Below are 22,589 nucleotides of genomic sequence, written 5' to 3'. Positions count from 1 at the left end.
CGGCTGAGATAGCTCCGCTGTTAGCAATGCACATTTCAATTAAAGAACAGAAGATATCATTAGAAAATGAACAATATGCATAGTATCAATGCAATGGGACTTGCTGTTTTCAACAAGAATTCAAAAATATCATTTTTCACCATAAATGATTGTGGTTTTTAACAAAAAGAAAATATCACTTTTTACCAAAAATGACAAAAATATTCACCAAAATTAGAGAATTAAAGATATCATTACAAAATGAACAAATCTGAGAGAGGTTCACATGTAGTACCTATACATGTAATATCAAAGCAATTGGACTTGCGGTTTTTAACAAGAAGTCGAAAATATCACTTTTTACCAAAAATGACAAAAATATTCACCAAAATTAGAGAATTGAAGATATGATCATGAAATGAACAAATCTGAGAGAGGTCTACCCAAGGTACATATACACCAAGTATCAAAGCATTCAGACTTGTAGTTTTCAAGAAGAAGTCGAAAAAGTAAAACATTGACACAGACAACGGACGACGGACGACAACAGGCGACGACGTCGGACAATCACTCATATGATAAGCTCCGCTCGACAAAGTCGACAGCGGAGCTAATAAAATATATTCTAACAATGAGATTGTTGACATTCCAGCTAAATTAAGATTCTGTTAATTTATGCATTTGATTGAATTCGCTAGAATGGCATGATGGCTATTTCAACATGTTTTACAGTAAATTAATAATCCAATTAATAACTTTTGTGCGCTTCTAAAAGAGCAAATAAAACTTAAATAAATGACCTTACCGGAATACATCCTAGTACCGATAGAATCAGACACAACTTGTCCAGTAAGGTCAACTTCCACACATGAATTAATAGCAGTTACTCTGGGATTCTGGGATATAATTGAAGTGTTGTTGACAAATGCAATATCGCACATCACTGTAGAGAAATAAGAGAATAATGATGAAGGAGAACTATGCAAATAGCATTTGTTACAAATATTTATTGGTATGTGAAACAGGATCATGCCATAACCTTATTTATTGTATTTGACCAAATTGTAACATTTTCATGAATAATTACACAATATAGTGTTTTGTCATTTCATTCATAAAGTAAGGTAAACACTAATACAGACACTATTGCGACCCAAAGAACTACTTTTATGGAAACACAGACTACAATAATACTTTCAAAATAATACTTTGGTATGAATGTTTGCTGTAATATTCTTCCTTTTTCAAATTGTTTTTAAACAAAAATGATAGAATAGAAGATTGTTCATAGATTTGGTCAAAATAAGCTTTTCTCTTGGAAACGAGGAAACTATTTGTGGAATGATACATAATTGGCAGTGGTGGTGAAAGGGTTAACAGGACTATTTGTGGACTGATACATAAGTTAACAGTGGTGGTGAAGAGGCCAATATTGAGTGCTTACCAATAAATGGATTATCATCCATGTAATCATACAGACTTCTTGTACCAACACAAAAACCACCAACTATTTTGCCTTGATGAATTTTTTTATGTGCATTAGTAACTGCACCACTTTTTATGAGGTCAACAACGCCGTCACTGAACATTTCTGAGTGGATTCCTAAATTTTGATGATTCTGGAGTTGTTCAAGTACAGCATCAGGAATTGATCCAATACCTGGAAAAAACAAGAATAGGAGTGATTAGATGCTATGCTGACTGATTGGTGGAAAGTAATTTTTTATGTATTGCATATTACCGTATGTTACACAGTCTGTGATTGGTGGAAAGTTTCTTGTCTGTTTTGAATCATACCTTAGAGAGTCTATGATTGGGGTAAAATCTTTTGTCTGTTTTGCATCATATGTTACAGGTCTGTGATTGGTGGAAAATATCTTGCGTATCTTGTGTCATAATACACAGTTTGTGATTGGTGGAATTTATTTTTGTAAAATTGTTAGTACTGTTTATTTGGCTTGCTGGTGATGTTTTTTATATTAATTTCAAATCAATTTATGGTTTCTAAGACAACAACAATTCTTCAAGACCAAAAACACAATAGAGCTGATATATTCCAATAATATAAAATAATAGAAATTGTGCTACATACAACAAAAAACAATATCATGGTCAGTAGCAACAGAAATATAAGAAATGAAATGTGCTGCTTAAATTTTGCTTTTGTACTAAAGGGTCCTCATTACAGTTTCCCGACCATGGATGGTTCGATGTGGATGCAAATTGTTCTTTGCATTCCATTCCCTATGTATTAGCATAAGGCAAATTACTGAAACTGCCTTATTATTAAAAATAGGTCTGCACCTCCAATTTTTTATTTTTCAGAATATAGTTCAAAACAATGTTATATTACCTAGAGTTTAAAAAAATCATAAGAACTTTTTCTGATTAAACAGGTTGTGTTTTACTTTTCCCATAGTCCCACGTAAAGTAATATCACATTTATCTCATAAAATAGGTCCGTACTCCACGTAGGTGATCTATTTGCAAAATACAAATACTGTTATGAGCAAGATTGATGTACATTTGTAGTTGCAACATGTCACACAACAGCGGAATGTGATAACTAATAGTTCCACTAGAAATGTCTATATTGAATTAAACAGTAATGTAATTGCAGTTACAGCATTGTTTTTAAATCAAAGTTTATCAAAACTTTTGTTCAGAAATGAAATAATATATAAAAAGCTATTCTGTAAAATGATGAGGATGAAAGGTCATACAAGTTGTGAAGGTAAGAGGTCACACAAGTTGAGTATAGAGGTGTGCGTGTACATGTGTGTGCGTGCGTGCATGTGTACATGTGTGTGCGTGCGTGCATGTGCACGCGTGAGCGTGCATGTGTATGTGTATGTGTATATATATATATATATACTGATGGTGGTTGACAAAGGTGATTTATTCTGATGATGAACAAAAAATATGAAATGCTGTATTTGTGCCGATGAGAGCCAATACGACAAATCTGTTTCATCAAAAATAATAAACTAACATTTAGGTAGATCGGAAGCCACCTCTACAATTTTCAAATCGTAACTTCATAATCAATACTTGATGAATGCAAATTAGCTGAAAGCTCTGGCCAACCACACTTTTAAAAAACAAACATCCAAATGCAATGAAGCAGACAAAAACTCCAGCTGAAACATATCATGCTTTTAATGAGCGCCCTCTATAGGTAAAGTGTCGTAACAAATCGTTCAAAACAGTTGTTGGATGGAATTGGTTATACATAGGGTTTTGATTGATTGTTAGTGCAGGTTGATGTAACTTGGTGGAGATCACATGACTTCCTTAAAAAGCAAAACACAAAATCATTGATTGAACTTTGACACAATTCTTACAATTAAAGCAAGCATATTCATATATAACCAGCCAAGCATCGTAACAATTTATTTTATTAATATGTGAAAATGACTCACCATATTTTGAGGACAAATTATAGCCTTGCAAATAAATTAATGTAGAAAAGAAATGAAGTCATAAGAAATGAGCCAAACAATGTCTTTAGTTGCCAGATATGCAAATTAAATAATTATAATCTTTGAAGTTTTGTAACAGAATCCCGCTTTCAGCATTAGAGCACAGTCCCTCAACACCCGGTTGGGAAACGCTATTGTTCTAAGGTGTGAATCATCTGAGTTCCGTGCACAGTGCGTGTTGCGCTTGTGGGGAGACAGCGGTGACGTCATAGCATTTTCTTCAAGCTCGTTTGAAGCACTTCTGTTCTGTGTTACGTCTACAAATATTGCATGTTTTAAAGTAAAGTCGTTAAATTTGATTTAAAGTTACAAGTCTCTGTGTGATCATATCTGATTTGTGAAAAGGCACGTGTAGTTTAAAATCCATATTCATTATAAATAAAGAAAAAATTTTGATTTCAAATTTTAGCACTCTAATAAATTCATTACCCCGAAAGTTTCAAACCTGGTAAATTGCGATATCACACCCAAAACAATCAGTCTTTATTAATTTGTGATTTGATACACTAATTGTTGGGCAATATTTTTACTTTGTGCATAAGTGCCGGGAAGGTGTTCATTTCAGTCATTCATTTTGCATTTGATTTTGCCGTAGGTGTTGTGTATGAAATAAGATTTTTGGTGTCACTAACAAAAAATGTTATTCCGTGAGAAATATGAACAACTGAAACTTAAAAGATGGAATTAATTGTAGCTTTCTGATAATCATACCAAGACCCATTCTAATCATATTAAATAACAGTATGTTACGTTACTTGGTATGTGTGCTCGGCAGATTTTTTGTTTTCAAGATGGCGACACCCACCATTGTCGCCGATATGCTGAGAGTATCCGATTGTATCGACCCTCGTATCTGCACATTTCGGCTTAAACTATCACATAGTTAGTACTGTTTCAGGGTTAGATATCCCAAAAAAATGTCAAATATTATTTCCATTGCTGTTCTCTTATTATTTCATTACTTTTTTTTCTGTTAAAAATTCAGTCTCGTTTGTGGCCAGGTGTCAACTTGAAGCCATACATGACGACGGTGGTGGTGGTGGTGACGATGTAGTCTGTGTTTTGTTCACATCCTCTTCATGCATATATCCTACATCTGAATACTGGGGACATTCTTCCATTATGTCATTCTAATGAAAATCACTGTCGCTGAAATTGACAACATCTTTGTATTTTCCCCGCATTTCATCGAAATAAATACCCGGTAGTCAGAAAGTTTTGCGCAGAAATGAATCACGTGGTATTCTGGGTGAAAATGATGTCATACTACTGGTATATGCTAATTTTATGTTAATGTAGACAGTGTGGGGATTACCGGTAAGCTAATTTCACGCGAAACACGCATTGTGACAATAGAATTCAGAGTTTTGTAACAAATGAACAACAAATATATCAGCTTGTTTAATATTTCATTGAATGAATCCTTCAACTGGTATTTGTCAAGAATTATAATGGTTTTTGGTCTTTGAACTGGTTATTACTATCATGTAGTTACCACCAGCTAACACTCCCACACCTCAACACCACCCCTTATAAGGCTTCTATATTGGATTTCAGACCTGTTGATAAGACTTTATAACTCGATCCATGAGATTACCTCACCCAATGATAAGACTCCCTAACTCAATCTATGAGATTTCCCCACCAAATCATAAGATTCCCTATTAAACTCAATTCATAAGATTTCATTTCATAAGATTCAATTCCAACATATTGATAAGACTTTCCAACTCCATCCAGTAATATAGTTATTTGTTAGCTATCACAAAACCTAATTGTTTGTACACTACTTGACACATGCGAGTAGAGAGGTATTAAAGTGCAAAAGTCTATAATATTTTGTGAGGTGAAGCATGAATGAAATATAAAAAGCAGAAATAACATGTATGGAGTAAGGTTTGTGCAGGAGGCATAGCATTAATACAAAACAGAATTTATTCTTAATGTTTTATGGCATAATATTTGATGTAGATTTTCAAAACAATTGTTAATTATAAACTAATTTATTATACAAAGAAACAAGCCATGCATGGCACAGTCTCTGTTAGTTATAAAACTTAAGATATCCATAAACGACCAAGATCCAGTTCCACAATGCCAGAAATGCTTTATTTGCACAAAAATGGCCGCCACTTGGAGATATGACACTAGAACTGCATTCATTAAAACAAAATGGCTGCCAGTCGGCCATTTTAAATTCAATCTGAAAAACAAAATGACACAAAAGGTCCCATAATGTCCAACGTGTGCACCAAGTTTGAACAAAATCCATCCATAAATGCTTGATTTTGAACGATCCAGGATAAAAATCTTTGTTTTTTGGTGTTTCCCCATGTGATCTGAATCATAAATTCTTGTTTAGTATCGTCTATAAATTGTTGTTTGTTGGCAAATCAATTTTCTGTTTGTCTTCATTCAATCTTAATTGCCCTCAATGCATAAACAAGGTTTCAGTCATATTGTAAAATCTTTGTACTCATCTGACAAAAATTGTCCTCTAAATATACTGACACCATTCTTAGTTCAGAATAGTACAAAAATTCCACCCTATAATGCCATTACACATAACTAGAACAGACTGCTTGAAATGTAAGTTTTGGTACAAGTATTGGAAAAGGAGGTGAGTAAACACACATATGCTAACAGCTTTTTGATGTTTACCATATCAGTCAGCAATGGTTTGAATAACTGTTGTAAAATTAATAACCAAATAAGATGATTTATTGAAAAATATTGCTGTTATAAAATACCCCAGCAAGTACGAGAATGTTTAATCTTTATAGCCATATATATAGTACAAACAATATTTACCCATCTGTAAGGTGGCACCATCTTCTACCAAATTTTCAGCAATGTATCTGCCAATGGATTTCTCTTCATCTGTTAAGACATGCCTTGGTTTTTCAGGTAGATCAAATTCATCTTCCACCAAGGCATCAAAATGAGATTTATGAATTATACCATCTCCAAATGTACGTGGCATTTTAGGATTCACCAGTCCTGACAAAATTATACAAGAAAATTACTGTTAATTAAATACTGAAAATTAATAAGTAATGTGCACTGTTTCAACTAAACCTATTATCTCTAACAGAAATGTGCATAAAGTAAACATAGGGTAACTACTAAAACCTTGCCTCTAGATCTAGATTTTAATTCACTAATAAGAATTCAATTCAAGAATGGATACATGTACTAACTAATAATGTACTGGCTGCCTAGTACAATCTTTTCCCTTTTGAAATACGAAATTGAAGTTTCTGAAACTTAAATTTGCACTAGATATTTTCTGTAAATAAATTGACAGTGTAAATTGACAACCTGTTGAAACATAACCATGCATGAGGTTTTGGATGGGTGGTTTATTAAAAAAATAATCTAATAACATTCTGTGCACTTATTTATAGTATGTAACCACAATATATTCAACATACCTATGATATATTTAATGTAACCACAATATATTCAACATACCTATGATATATTTAATGTAAGTATGATATTTTTAACATACCTATGATATATTTAATGTAAGTATGATATTTTTAACATACCTATGATGTGTTTTAATGTAAGTATGATATTTTTAACATACCTATGATATGTTTCGCATTCTGTATTGCAGCTCTTGTACAATCCACACTTGGTCCCAAGGTACAAAATCCATGATCATCTGGACGACTGACCATAATTAATGCCACATCTAAATTGATGATATTCCTTCTAAACAGCAGGGGAATCTCACCAAGAAATATGGGAGTGAAATCGGCTCTACCGGCATTGACGGCCTCACGACAGTTACCACCAATGAAAAACGAGTTACTCCTGAAAATACCTGTGGATTGGGAGATAAATATTATGGTACTCAATACATGGTAGGTTAACGGTGATAATAGTACGCAGCATGCCCATTTAATAATACTGTGAAATACTTTTATTAAATATTTTAGTGGGAATTAATTTTCCCTGACTTTTGATGAGTTGAACGTAAAATAAAGGAAACAAGTTAATGACATAGTCCTCGTTGGAATTAAGAGAAATATTATTCATGCCAAAAATAAAGTAATATGCACCAAAAGCAAACTGTAGTTTGTAATTGAAAGCAGATAATTGGCTGGTCTATTATCAACATAAATTACTCTTTCCAAATCGAAATATAGGGTCACAAATTAAACAGGATATGCTATTCATGCATTTTTTGTATCAAAACTGAATTTCCTTTGTCCAGGCTCATGTAAAAAGATATAGTAGTATGGTCAAAAAGCAAGATTGCAAGCAGTCAACCATCTTTGATCCAATTGTGAAACTAATTGTCATGGACATGTATCCTAACATGTATAATTTGAAGAGAAAAAAAAAAACATGTCAACAATACATTTTGAAAAAACAAGATGGCTGCCAGTTGGTCATCATGGACATAAAAAACCAACAAATTCTGTCCAAGATACCACATTTAAAAAAAAACAAGATCTGATTATGGAACAAACTGACATGAACATGTCAAATAGGAGAGATAGTATATATATATACGTAGTATGGGCAAATTCTACAAGATCAATGCTCGGAGCATGAAAGAAAAAAGTTATGCATGATTATATTTGGTCTACGCAAAACATTAATCTTTCTAACCATTTTCTGAGCACATGCATGATATATATTCACAAAACAATGCGATTTTATATTATGTTGATCTCTACGTATTTACAATGTCTTGGACAGGCACCCCATACTTACAGAAACGGTTTTAGCATGTGTGAACAGTAGTGCCGCCTTAAAAGCAAGCTCTCAATGTCAGCCTCGCCCCGGTTTCCATTCATTACAAACATGGCAGCCGATAACAACAAATGCGATGAGATGAAGTCAAGTTATTATTAGAAAGGGATGAAAAAATAACAACTTTGATGGATGCAAATACAACAAGAGATAGTCGTATTTACAAGATTATACGGAACAAGGCCAGAGAAATGGGACGAGACAGATCATCGAGCAAATGCCACAGAAAAATGAAAAGACTATGGTACACAATTTAAAAAAGTTTTGGACCACAACAAACAAGGTGAAAATGGTTGATCACCTTGGATTTTTACGATGACCTTCTCGAGATATTGGGCATCACCCCGGTGTGAACCCCAATAGGGAAATGATTCAAGAAGGTGGAATTTCTGGTGATGATAGTGATAATAAAGTTAGAGTAGAAATGATGAAAAATGATGTTGATGTTGATGATTAATGAACATCTAAATCATCTGGACCGTAAAAACATAAAGAACACAAGCAAAGCCATCACCAACATTATTTCCTGGTCCATCATTTTGAATTTAGAATCTGGTTGCTTGAGGGCGCAGAGTTGATGACATCAACGTTGACTCAGTTTAGTCTTTATACATGTATAAGCACACATTAAAACCACTGATAACGTTTGTTTACCAAGCTAGTCATGCCGACTCTGTAGCACACATGTGAACATAGTTATACATTGACAAATAACAGTCAATATAAAAAATAAATATCCAAATAGTGACAATTTTGTCGAACTAATTAAAGACCTCAACTTCAGAGATTCTTTAGGCACATCAACACTACGATAACATTATATAAATATTGAGCTGTGAAGGAAGTAGTTTTTGTTAGGAAGTCAATATTCACCTTCATATTCAGGTCTTGTGTATGGTGCTATTCCTTCAGTGTGGATATGAAACAGTTTGATATTTGTCAGGTTATTTTCGGCTCCATACTCAGTCATAGCATTCACTAAAGTGATGGGCGTGGCTGCTGCACCATGGATATATACATTATCATCTGTAGATAAATGGAAACAACATTACTAACATGTATACTACAATACAAAAATGTTTAAAAAAATATACCATATTTCATCTGTTAGCAGTGCAGATCTAATACTAGTATATGTATGCCTGCACGTCAGGAAGGACAGGAATTTACGCTAAAAACCACAAGAATTTTGTTATTGAGGTTGCTTTGGATGTTGTAAGATTAGAAAAAGTGATTACCTACTTTGTTTCAAAACATATCAGGAAGCTGTAGAGGTTTTTCCAGTCAAGATGGATTTATATTATTTTTACATGTATGTCTAAATATGTCGGAACTGTAGACAAAGTCGATAGGTAATCAACAATGTTTTGAAACAAAGTATGTAATCAGTTGGGATAATCTTACAACATCCAATCCCAATGATTTAATCTTGGTGGTTTTCAGTGTGATTACATTTCAAATCAAAGCATCACCATGTATATATTCTTGTTGCGGGAGTGGCACCAAAGTCAACTTTGGCACCATTTACAAAATAGTTTTATATACCATCTGTGCATATTAATTAGGTAATTTACATATTATTAACCATTTGAGCACCAAAGTCAACTTTTGTCACCATTTACAAAAACTAATATACCATCTGTGAATATTAATTAGGTAATTTGCATATCTTTAACCATTTGAGCACCAAAATCAACTTTTGTCACTATTCACAAAATAGTTCTATATACCCTTGGTGCATATTAATTAGGTAATTTGCATATCATTAACCATTTGAGCACCAAATCAACTTTTGTCACTATTCACAAAATAGTTCTATATACCATCTGTGCATATTAATTAGGTAATTTGCATATCATTAACCATTTGAGCACCAAATCAACTTTTGTCACCATTCACAAATTTTAAATCATTTTTCATTATTTTTCCCAAATTTTGATCAAGACTTGATTATGACCCTCAAGAGTTGAACTTAAGTTATGTAATTGCTTATAATTCTTATATTGTAAATACAGTAGGAATATGAAATAGAAAAAAAAAATATTTTAATATTTATTTGGAAATTAATTAGTTTTACAAGAATTATTTATTTTACAAATTATCCCAACCAAAATGCTGTTTTGGTCGCACACAAAAAAATATTTGTTTATAAAAATAATGACCTATGCAAATATGTCCATCTTTTGAATTATTGATATGTACTATAAATTTGAAGTGTTGGCAGCATGGGGGTGCTGCACTCTTGTTCATGTTTTTGAGAGTTCTGAGTACAAGTTATTTAAAAAATTTAATGTGGAATGTGTTAGCTGGAGCATTGCGGAATTGACATTTGGAGCAGAATTAGTACTGATCTAACTGAGAATATTGCCAGATGTCTGACATTGAGGGAGTCTAATGATCTCATTAACTCGGGAGATAAATAAGGGGATCTATAGTTCTATAGCACTAAGCAATAACAAAAAATGGGCTTGATGAACGAAGATTTTATGATGAAGTATAGATTTTGAATAAATTATATATATTCTAGTATGTTGTATTACATGAATCGATTTATATATCAGTTTAAAACAATTGAGATATTGAGATCAAACTTTAAATAAGTGATAGTGGTAACCAGTGTAGTATGGCAGGGAATTTTTTAAACAAGAGAACAGGGTCGTAGCACCCTCATGCCATGGTCATGCGCCCCCTTACCCTGGGGAGCAGATCCTCTGGCAACCATAAAATTCTGAATGACCAGAGATCACATGTGGCCACAGTCTTCAACTGTGACTTGTCTGATAGTAATTTTGGCCCCAAGGAAGCCATAGAATGCTCCATTTTAACTTAGAATTATTAAAAATTCCACACCCTGGTTGGGAGAACCCTATCTCCCCCACTTGGTGGTGCCGCTGAATGCAGTGCTCCCTCTTACAGTTTTTTTTCTAGAAAAACCCCTGGTATGGTATACAGACTCTGTTGAATTGTTTTCATTATCAGTTATGCCTCCTACAGCATAGCAGATAAATGCAACAATAATATAATGTTAATTGCAAAATAGTAAAATAATAACTTTATACGGCTGATAATTTATTCTGAAGTGAATAGTTATTGTCATGATTATTAAATATTACTATAAATAGAACTGATATAATCACAGAACACATATACACGCATAACGCAGGAAAAAGATCAAATGAAGACGTGTGTAGATTATAAAGATATTTTTAGCACCTAATATGTTATTTGTTGTGAATCTCAAAAAAGACTATTGCCTGAAATTTGAGAAATTTGAGAAATTTATTTATAAATATGTCTGTCGCTATTTTAGTTTTTGTTTGTCTGATGTATCATCTTATGAACATTTAATTAATCTTCGACGTAATGCTTCGTGACGTAATCATTCATAAACCAATTAAGACTAAGATTAAAGCGGAGGGGTCTTAGGCTGTGCACATGCGGGAATTGAGTACCAAGCGACGATTACAACGCATGCTAAAAACGCAAAGGCGCATGGGTAGACGCTTGTTTGTAAACAATGACACACTATGGCCATCTGACGCATGCGCACGTAACTACTCCCCTGCTTTAAGTAAAGGTTAGATTTCTGTTTTTTGTACATTTCCTTCATTTACGGATTTGAACGTAAACCTAGAAATAGCTACATGGAATTAACTTTTAAGCATTTATGTTCCACTGCACATTTAATGCCACTGCACATAATCTCTTTATTCAAAATACTTGATGAATAATAACTATTATTATACATCTGTCACCGCAATGCCATAAGTTACAGCGTGCCGTAATTTTGCGGTATTGCACTGGGTATTTTCATCCTACAATATTAGGAAATGCAAATTCCAAATATGGAACAATTACGCGCATAAGCGTCCTCTAATAATAAAAACAAACATGGCTGCCACCAGGGTTTGACCGGACCCCATACAAAGAAGTTTGCTCAATCTGTTCTAAACTTTTTTAATTTCGGCATTCCCATGATGTATCCTTGGTAGGAAAAGATGTATAATAAGGCTATTATGAAGATACCGAAAAGTATGCACTCAGACAGTATGTGTTCGCATCAGACAATACTCCCGATGTACTGTCTTCGTGCATACTTTTCGGTATCCTCAAAATAACCTCATATGAATGAGATGAGAGAATTCATAGTGCAGTTCATATTTACTACAATAAACAATTCTCCTTAAAAAGCTTTAAAAACAAGTCATTGTCAATAAAAAGTCTCCATCGAGTAGTACCAAATAATTGTTTACAGTCATGTGACAGACATGATACAAAGTGGAGCCAATGAATTCACAATGCATTTCTAGCATGAAAATGATGATCACCCATCTTGAATCAAATTCTGAAACACATACATGTGCAAATGTGTTACATGATGTATGTGTAAAATTTGAACATGATCATTCCAGCCATGATAGCAATATGGCTCCAAAAACAGCATTTGTAAAAAAAACAAAATGGCCATCAGTCAGCCATTTTGAATCAAATCTGAGAAAAAATTACGTGCACCAAAGACCTATTATGTTTAGTGGACATACAGTACTAAGTTTGAATAAAATATGTCCATGTACAACTGAGATCCAGTTCCGGAATGGCAGAAATGCTCGACTTTGATGAATTTTTAGGACTTAAATGGTCGCCATTTGGCCATCTTGAATTGGATCATGAAACAAATGCATGTGCTTATGTATGACGTACCGGTACGTGTCAAGTTTGAAGTAAATTGGCCCAAGCATGTCCGACATACAGGTGCGGATAGGCACACAGATGCACAAGGATGAAATTAAAGTCCCCAAGGACTACAAGTACAACAATAGGTGAGGAAATCAATAACAAACTTTATTCATGAACACTATTACATCCTGGTACTTTCTTAGGATAGAGGTCATTTATATGTGATAGATATTGGTAAGCTCAATCATAGTGACCTGATCTCCTTATTGGTTTGAAAAATTAATTTGAGTGTACACTCAGACTATTCTAAGTATGCACAGCTTTTATGTCTACTAAACCAACATTGTAACATCTCCGCAGTTAAATTTACATCTACCTTTTAAAACCAAATATATTATTGATCAAATATATTTGCACACTAATTAATAAAAGATTGCAAGTCCTGATAGTGAGGGAAAGTAAGCAACATGTAATTGAGCAGAGATAATCTTGCAGTCAATTTTTTTTTCTCAGAGTTTGATTTATAGAATCATTATTTGCACGGTTTTTATTCATAATATATTTTTCTGTGATTATGCAATAAAAACGAGGCATATAGAATTGTCTATATACTACATATGCATGAAGTGCAAAGTGTAAACCCCTGGGTAGGGAGAACCTTTACTTTGAATTATTTACTGTATTTTTATAGTGCAGGAACAAAAAAAGGCCATTAATGGAGCCCATCTTGTTGTAATGTAGACAACAATTAAATGAGTCTTGAATAATAGAAAAACAACAATGAGGCACAAAATAAAGAAATTGTGAAAACATAAATAAAACTCTATCACTGAGAATTTAACAGAAAAGTTTTCAGTCATTGTATGGTTGCCAGGTGATGAAAATGCCAGGATTGACACAACCCCCCCCCACCACCACCACCACCACCACCACCCCCACCCCCGGGAATATGCTCTTTAAGTCATCTGTGTATGTATGTATGTTTGTGCTTATATAGGTGTTGTATGGTGAAAATAAGTAATCTTTTTCAGCTACTCGTATTTTGAAAATGAAAGAAAAATTTTACTGGAAAACTGCGCAATTACCTCAAGTGAAGACGTAATATTCTCAAAAATTATGAAAAATAACATTGCACTTTCATTACAACTAAAAAAATACCATATACGAAGTATCGTCTGTGTAAACCCCTGGGGAGGGAGAACCTTTACTTTGATTGATTTACTGTATTTTTAATACCTCCTGATTTTTTGTAGTTATTAGACCTTTTAAATTTGTAGTTATTTTTTAATAGTTGCATTACTCAAATTTTATTTTACACTATTTTTTACCTTACTGTATCCACAGCAGATTACAGTTGCTTTAATAATAAACTACTATTATTATTATTTAATGATTCAATATACAACAAATTTTTAGTTTATATTTGGCTTTCATTTAGATTAGATTTTCATTCATTTTCTGTACAAAACATTTTGTAGATTACAAGGCCCAGGGTGAATATAAGCAAGGTCACAATAGTGTAGTAATTACAGCAAGCACAGTGGGAACAAAAAAAAGACCATTAATGGAGTCCATCTTGTTGTAATGTAGACAATAATTGAAAGAGTCTTGAATATTAGAAAAACAACAATGAGGAACAAAATAAAGAAATTGTGAAAACATGAATAAAACGTCATCACTGAGAATTTAACAGATAACTTTAATGTTTTTACAGAGCGTTTTTGCATCATTCTAGCTATTTTATTGCTAGTATTTTTAACCACAAATTTTGTATGAAAGAGGATCATGTATTATCAAGTTTGATGCCTTCCCAAATAGTAAACAAAATCTAACCTACAAAATTGCATGGTCAATTTATATGAAATTATTAAACAAAATTGACCCATGTATATGATCTCTGCTCTGTACAGAACTCACAGGTAGAGGGATATCACATGTAATTAATACAATACATTCAAACAAACTTTATGACAAAAATGGCTGACAATTAGTTGCTCAAATTTGACTGAAACAAATCGACTATTCACAACTTGGAACAAAATTGACAGACAAACTGGTTAGACCTTACCCAACACGTTTGTAGATGTCCCAATAGGGACAAACGGCAGCTGATAAAGCCCCCCCCCCACCCCACCACCCCCCCAAATTTAAATCAATGCTATTGCCTTCAGCACGGTTACTTACACCGTGCCTACAGCCTAGCAAAAAAAAAATAACACTCATCAATTACTTTAGCAGTCACTAATACTGTGAATTCAATATGATGGTGTTTCATTTCAGAAAATCTGAGGCTAATACAATTTTAAACTCCTCGCTTTAATTTAAATTCAAACCCAAAATATTTAGTTCTACAAACTTGATAAGCTTTTTTTCTCTCTTGCATCTTCCACAAAGAATATAAAGATTAATAATACACAAGTAATAATAATAATAATAAAAAATAATGTTGAAATTGCCCAATAATATAGTAGTACACAACAATTCAATAAGTTACAATCTAATTGACCAATTGCCTGTACTGCTACACTGGAAAATTATTCCATTTCTTTCAAAAATCTCTTGTTGTGCCCTTTCTGCTTGAGAGTAGTACAAATTTGATACATGTATTAACAAAATATGACTCAACTCCACAAAGTTGGACGCTCTACCAGTTGATATAGCAAAATGACAATTGACCAAAGCAATGAAATGGAGACAAGTTATATTATATTTCACTGAAAGCATTATAAGTACATGTACTCATGCCATGCCATACATGTTCGGCATTGGTTCTATGCATATCATGGAAATTCATTAACAATTGTACTTTGGCAAGTTTACTTTGGCAATGAAATCAGCAAACGAACAATAAATAACGAAATGTTAGTGGTGATATGCACTGGCCTATAAAAACTTTGCCAGTGTTACCTGACAGCTGTTTTCAACTACATGACTTTAAAATGACCTGATCTAAAGAGCAATGACCTGTGAGTATTCATGTTATTCAATACATTTAAAGTTCATTGCTTGGTAACTACCAGTAATCAACCACTAAATAAACACACAGAAAGCCATATTGTAAATCTGGGGTACATTCATCAGCAGTTTCACTCATGAGAGACAATACATACATGATACCAAACAACAGATTTGTTTATGGTTAGAATATGTGAATCAGTCACACCTTTCATTTTAATATTGTGTTTCTGAAAAAATTGAAAAAAAAAAAACTGAAAAAAACAGCAATTATCAAACTGTTTTATGAACATTTAAGTATCAGAACAAATTTTTCAACCATTTGGATCACTGTCGCAGTGTAAAAATCCAAATCAACAGGTTATCTATCAAGAGAGATTTGCATAAGGATAATAAAGAGACATGTAGGTAGAATATTGTATTTTAGAAGAATAACTCTAAATAGCGCAAAAAGTTAATTTATTTAATTCTTGAATAGTGAAAGATTATTTAGACCAAAGTCATTTGTGAAAGTGCATGCACTATTTAATAAAGAAAACACAGTAATTGGCCATCATTTATATTTGAAGACAAGGACAGAACAATTTCTGTATAAGACCCTGACCTCACCTCCTCTACTGACTTGTGTAAGATCATAGTAAACTATTACATTATCCTAGACTAGATGGTGTTTATGATCGTGAGACTTTTAAAAAAAATGTACGAATAATAGACTAGTGGATCCATAAAAGTGTTTTGGATGGGCCTGACCTGCAGATCAGTAGTCAAATAGCGATCAAACAAACCATTCTTAGATTGGCTGAATTCTAGGCAAATAATCGCAAGACATCTTTTAATTGCTGCTTTTTTTAACAACCCTGGGGCTTAGGGACCGGAGGGTTGCAAATGACAAGACTTTCAATGCAAAAGAACCTGCATAATTGTTTTATTGATAATGTTTTTTCTTGTTTTAAAATAGATAACCAAACCATTCTAAGGTTACTCAGATTGGCTGAATTCCAGGCTAATAAAAACAGGACACATTTCTAATTACAGGTATTAAACAGCCCTGGGGCTTAGGGACCGGAGGGTTACAAATAACAATACTTTCAAAAGTTTTCTTAAGTTTTGGAACAAGATCTGTAGCTTATAAGTTATTATTATTATACATCTGTCACTGTAACGCATAAGTTACAGGGTACCGTAACTTTGCGGTATTTTACGGGGAATTTCATCCTACCATATAAGGAAATGCGAATTCCAATTATGGAATGATTATGATTGTAAGCGTTCTATAATAATAAAAACAAACACAGCTGCCACCACGGTTTGACCAGACTCCACACAAAGAAGTTCACTGATTCTGTTCTAAACATTTTGGATTTTGGCTCAGACAGTACACCGTCGCATCGACCTCCGCTGCACGTCAGTTGATACTCCTGCTGCACTGTTTTTGTGCATACTTTGAGGTATCCTCATAATATAACCTCATATTATATTCATCTGGTCCAAAAGTAACAAAGAAATTATAGAAAATTACATAACCATAAATTCTAGGTGTGCTCTCGCTGTGGCTAAAAAATGTAGGTCAGTGGAGGAAAGAATCAATGAACATGAGAATTAAGCAAATAATGCACAGATATGAATCAACAAATCAATACGCAACTGAGTGACCGTTTATTGTCAAATGCCTGTCTTTTTTCAGACAAGCTGTTGTTTACTTTTAGTTTGTCTATTGTCTTAATAATCAGGACAACAGCAACCTGATGATTATTTTTCATAGAAATGTACATACATTTATTTACGAAATTCCTGAAAGCAACAAATGATCCCCAACATAAATTTCTTTATCTTCATGTCATCAGTTGTACAAAAAACACGTCATCAAGTCAATAACAAAGTCAGAAGATGATTTTGATGATTTTTGGTCGAAAAAAATAGCTAAAAATATTTGCCACATTGTAACTCTAAAATGCTTTGATTAATTCCCACCCACCACCAGAGGTATATCACTAAAGCATACAGATACACATAAATTTTGATTTGGGATATGTGAATGTTAAGTATGGTTTTTGAGGGAAATCATTCAATGCATTGTCAAGAACAGACAAACACATCATTTTCAGCCTATTTTTTGAACGAAAAGAACCTATTTTTTACCAAAAAGACATTCCTAATACATTTTAATAGATTGTATCTAGAGTAGTTGAGTCAAATTGATCAATGTATTGCCGAACACAGGCAAAAATATTTAAAAAAAATATTTTTGACCAAAAATGACATATTTTTAACCAAAGGGACGCTGTGATAGATTGAATATGAAATTGTGTCTATCAATATATGTAATTTATATGCATTATTTATATGGAAAGTTTGAATGTCAATGCTTTGCTAAGAACAGATAAAAAAAAATCATTTTCAATTTTACAATTGTTCACTAGTTTATTTATTTATTTATTTATTAACACACAACATCCCCCGGAGGGGATGAAAAGGGTTACAAATCAGATATTAGTAAAAGAAAAATAACCACAAAAAAAGTAAGGGAACAAAAAGGCATAAAAAAAAAAAAAAGATAATAATTTGAATACAAGGAATGTATTACTGGCTTAGTTTATGTAGGTGCTGCTGTCTTGTATTAAAACAGTTTTTTAAACATTGCGCTAAAGGAATAGACATTTTCTCGTCACTTAGTAATGATATGAATTTATTTTCATTACTAAATTTGTCAAAATTTAGTATACAATGACTACAAATACTATACTTGTATACAAATACTAGTATACAATGACTGTTAAGTTCATGTGAATCTGTTCTATGACTCTTAAATATCAATGTCATATCATATTAATTTTCCTAATTGATTGTTGGAACTAAACATACTCGCATCTTGCAATTACCCAATAGTATATGACTGCTCTATTTCATTTGATTCTGATCACTGATTTAGAAGATACAATGTATTACGTTCAAAAATTTGCCATACAGACAACACCAAAACATAAGCACCCACTGACTGTCAATGGAAGCTAAAAATATGCAAAATGTTGCAAAAAAATATTGATGGCAAAATAATGATATTCAAAAGGGTTAAACAAGTGTCAATGACACCATAAACTAGATTTGTAAATCACCAGACAGTTGCAATGTAAACGTAGTCTGACCTCACCTTGAGGATGATAATGACTAATAAAGTTAATTTTTAATGGAATGTCACAGAAAAAATTAATATGAATTTTGAAAAGGAAAATACTTTTTATAGTACAATGTATGTACAAAGAACACATTTCAATAATTTCTGATCAGACCTTTATCTGGAATGAGAGTGATTGAAGGGATTATACGTACTGTAAAATACTTTATTTTAGCTGGAATTTATTTTTGCTGAAAGACTTTTTTGGTGTTTTGTTAGGAATTTATTTTTACTGACTTTTGACCAGTTGAATGTAAAAAAAAAAGAAATATTTTATTTTCACTGAATCATCCTTTCAACAAAAATAAAACTCCAAGCGACAAAAAAAAAAGTATTTCACAGTACTAGTTTTTATAACTTTGAATATGCCTGTTAATGATTACATGCCGTTTATAGTGATTGATAATGAGAAATAATTTGTAAATAATATGTGGTATTGTGAGAATATTTATTATTTGTATGTTTTGTTTGGTTTATTATTCATTTTATAACTGATGCACACCCTTGTGATTTTAAAATGAACCTGTTTAGTGCATTTCCTAATTTTCTGAAATGTGCAATGAATAACTCTCCTGCCATAAACACCTGATTGCTGTGAGTGTGTATTAGTCTGCTGTTACACTATCTCTAGTTGACAGATTGATGACTCACATGGGTAAAGAGTCAATGAGTGATGTACGTGTACCTAATGATCTGTTAATAACCAAATTTATTTTTTCAGGTACAGAAAGTTGACCTGACCAATTTATACAAGTAAATTGAATGCTGTTCATAGCATACCTTATGGTTACGGAATTTTTCAACTCCCCTCCAGATCTGTTTGATTTTTTTGTCCCCCCCCCCCATATTTTTTAGGAGGGCTAGTTCCCTCCCACACTTTTTTTGCACAAGTTTTCCCTGTCTGCATGATATTTCTGTGTTTTTTACCTACGTCCAGAAATTTGTACAGGCTTTCTTTATTTTAAATACAGAAACATAGACTGCACAAATATATTTTTGGGAGGGCTAGTTCCCTCCCACACTTTTTTTGCACAAGTTTTCCCTGTCCGCATAATATTTCTGTGTTTTTCACCTACGTCCAGAAATTTGTACAGGATTTCTTTATTTTAAATACAGCGAAACATGGACTGCACAAATATTGTCTAATTATATGGACAAAATTTCCACTCAAATTGCATGTCCTAACAAATATTAGCAAGATAATCGAACCTCAAGTTTTACAAATTTCAAAACTGTTCTCTACACCAAAGAAATAACAATATTCTCTGTCCTTAAAAAATTGCAAAATTCTCCCCTGTGAAAACCTTTTCCTTGCTTTCAAAACAAATCTTCATGAAACAGCTTTTTTGATGAACAGCTCCACTGACGGCACCTGCTGACACACAGTATGGTTTGGTACTTTATTTATTTATTTATATTGCCCATCTGTAGGTATAGATTTAGTTGCCATCTCTAGTTAATGCTGGTACCGTTCCAAAGGCAGCACAAACACATTCCACAATAATTGCACATTTATGCATTCGCATGTATCATTCACATCTATGCGTTGTGCACTGTAAATCAAATACTGTAGAATACTTTATTTTCGCTTGGAATTTATTTTCGCTATTTTCGCTGAAGGGATGATTCTGTGAAAATAAAATCCAGCGAATATACTTTTTTTCCTATATTTCACATCAAACTCATCAAAAATCAGTGAAAATAAATTCCATACAAAACGCCCAAAAAGCCTTTTCAGCGAAAATTAATTCCAGCGAAAATAAGTATTCCACAGTACACTTGACGCAAAACAAAAAAATGCTGTCTTTAACCGATAGTTCCGACATGAAATAAACATTAAGAAATGAGCGGGCACAAAAGTATATGCTAAGAAATAGAGTGCTGCAGCTAAAATGTAAACTTTGGCTTAAGTGTAATGGAAAGGTGAAGATTGCACGACCAGGATGTGATCTATTGTCTACTTGATAACACAAAACGAATGAAATAAACGTGATAAATCACGGCCTTATGCGATAAATTTATATAAAGGAAAGCTTAGAAAATACTTCTGTTTGGTGAGAGTATTATATGTTCATGAATGAGAAATAGGGTACATTTAAAAATGCTTTCAAACTAGCCTTTTGAATAAGAAGCTTAGTGACTAATACAGCTCTGCAAAACGACTCACAGTTTATGATATCATTCATTTCCTCCAAGGGGAGTTCTATGGTTTCCAATGGAGTCTAACACTTTAAAACATTGTCTGTTAGTTGTGAATTTGATATGCTGACTTAACCTTACCACCAGACTTATATATATGTCTTTTACAGGCAATGACCATTGCCCTTTAATTTTGCAATATGCATTATTTTTATTCTATTTCTTTCGCCATGAATGATTTCTATTTGGGTTTTGTACCTGTATATTAAATACAAAGTAAATATACATTTACAAAATTAATATTGTATGATAAGTTGTTTTGAATTCAAAAGTACCGTAAATGACCATCTCCCTTTAATTTTGCAATATGCATTATTTTTATTCTATTTTTTTTGCCATGAATGATTTCTATGTGGGTTATGTACCTGTATATTAAATAGAGAATAAATATATATTTACAAAATTAATATTGTATGATAAGTTGTTTTGAATTCAAAAATACCATAAAGTGATTACTGTATTAACAGTGCATGATATTTGTTCCTCAAAATTTATCACAAGAATTTTAGCAGAAGTTCATTTGAAAATTTACAAAAGTGAACATATGACAAAATATAACCAGAAATATTTTCTAAAACTATATGTCACAGTGCCACTATACCTGTCAAGGCTGCCCAGCAATGTCACCTGGTGATGTCACCAGGGGATTCTCATATGCAAATAAGGACTAATGAGTAACCTCCTTGTGAAAAGCAATAAATGACTGGTTGAATGCAGCAACTTTGATATTTTTTCAATAAAATGCTAGATTACTGGTTCAAAATTGCATAGTTGTCACAGTGGGTGGCACAGTTGGTCAAGATTTAAAGCGAAACCTATCCCTCCCTTGGATTGCACCAGGAAATCACCATTTTGTATGTGGTTTACATTTAATCTGTCTTGAGGTTAAATAAGCTGTAAGCAAAATTTGAAGAGCAAAACTTGGTAAGCAAAGTTGCTCAAATTCGACAAGAAATTACAAAACAGCGAACAGCATTTTGCTCATCACTTACATTTGTATTACAATTCCCCATCTGTTTTCCAATGTAATTTTAATCCAGAATTAACTTTATAATTTGCTGTGATATACCGGTAATTAGCCTTTTTAAATGCCATCATTTTTTATGTAATTTTCTGTTAAATTTTGTATTAGATGGGTGTTATTTTTTATTACCTATAGATCTTGATCAAAATTTGTGAACAAAATAAGCAAATTTTTCTTATAGGTTTATCTATCTATCTTTATCTAGAATTGGAGTTTGGCGTTCAAAAATTTTAGGATGAGACCCAGGTTTGTTGGTTATTTTTGGCTACTTTTTGTTTTAGACAGATTTCCTAATCTTATTATATGAGCACTATAGTTATTGCCAGAA

General features: G+C 32.8%; 1 protein-coding gene across 1 annotated transcript in view; it reads right to left on the bottom strand.

The window, feature by feature from the left end:
- Positions 1-22,589, bottom strand: part of LOC100372560 (succinyl-CoA:acetate/propanoyl-CoA:succinate CoA transferase-like) — a 38,350-nt gene that overhangs the window by 11,394 nt on the left and 4,367 nt on the right. The window contains exons 2-6 of the mRNA XM_085490537.1: positions 9,108-9,260; positions 7,057-7,296; positions 6,273-6,461; positions 1,424-1,639; positions 785-922 (exon numbers count right to left, since the gene is read on the bottom strand). Of these exons, the coding sequence (XP_085346663.1) occupies positions 785-922; positions 1,424-1,639; positions 6,273-6,461; positions 7,057-7,296; positions 9,108-9,260 (936 nt within the window). The remainder of the gene's footprint in view (positions 1-784; positions 923-1,423; positions 1,640-6,272; positions 6,462-7,056; positions 7,297-9,107; positions 9,261-22,589) is intronic.

The sequence above is a fragment of the Saccoglossus kowalevskii genome, chromosome 15, assembly GCF_978046115.1.
Source record: "Saccoglossus kowalevskii chromosome 15, keSacKowa6.1, whole genome shotgun sequence".
Classification (NCBI taxonomy): Eukaryota; Metazoa; Hemichordata; class Enteropneusta; family Harrimaniidae; genus Saccoglossus; species Saccoglossus kowalevskii.
The sequence above is the reverse complement of the archived record's forward strand: the minus strand, read 5'-3'. Positions and strand labels throughout refer to the sequence as shown.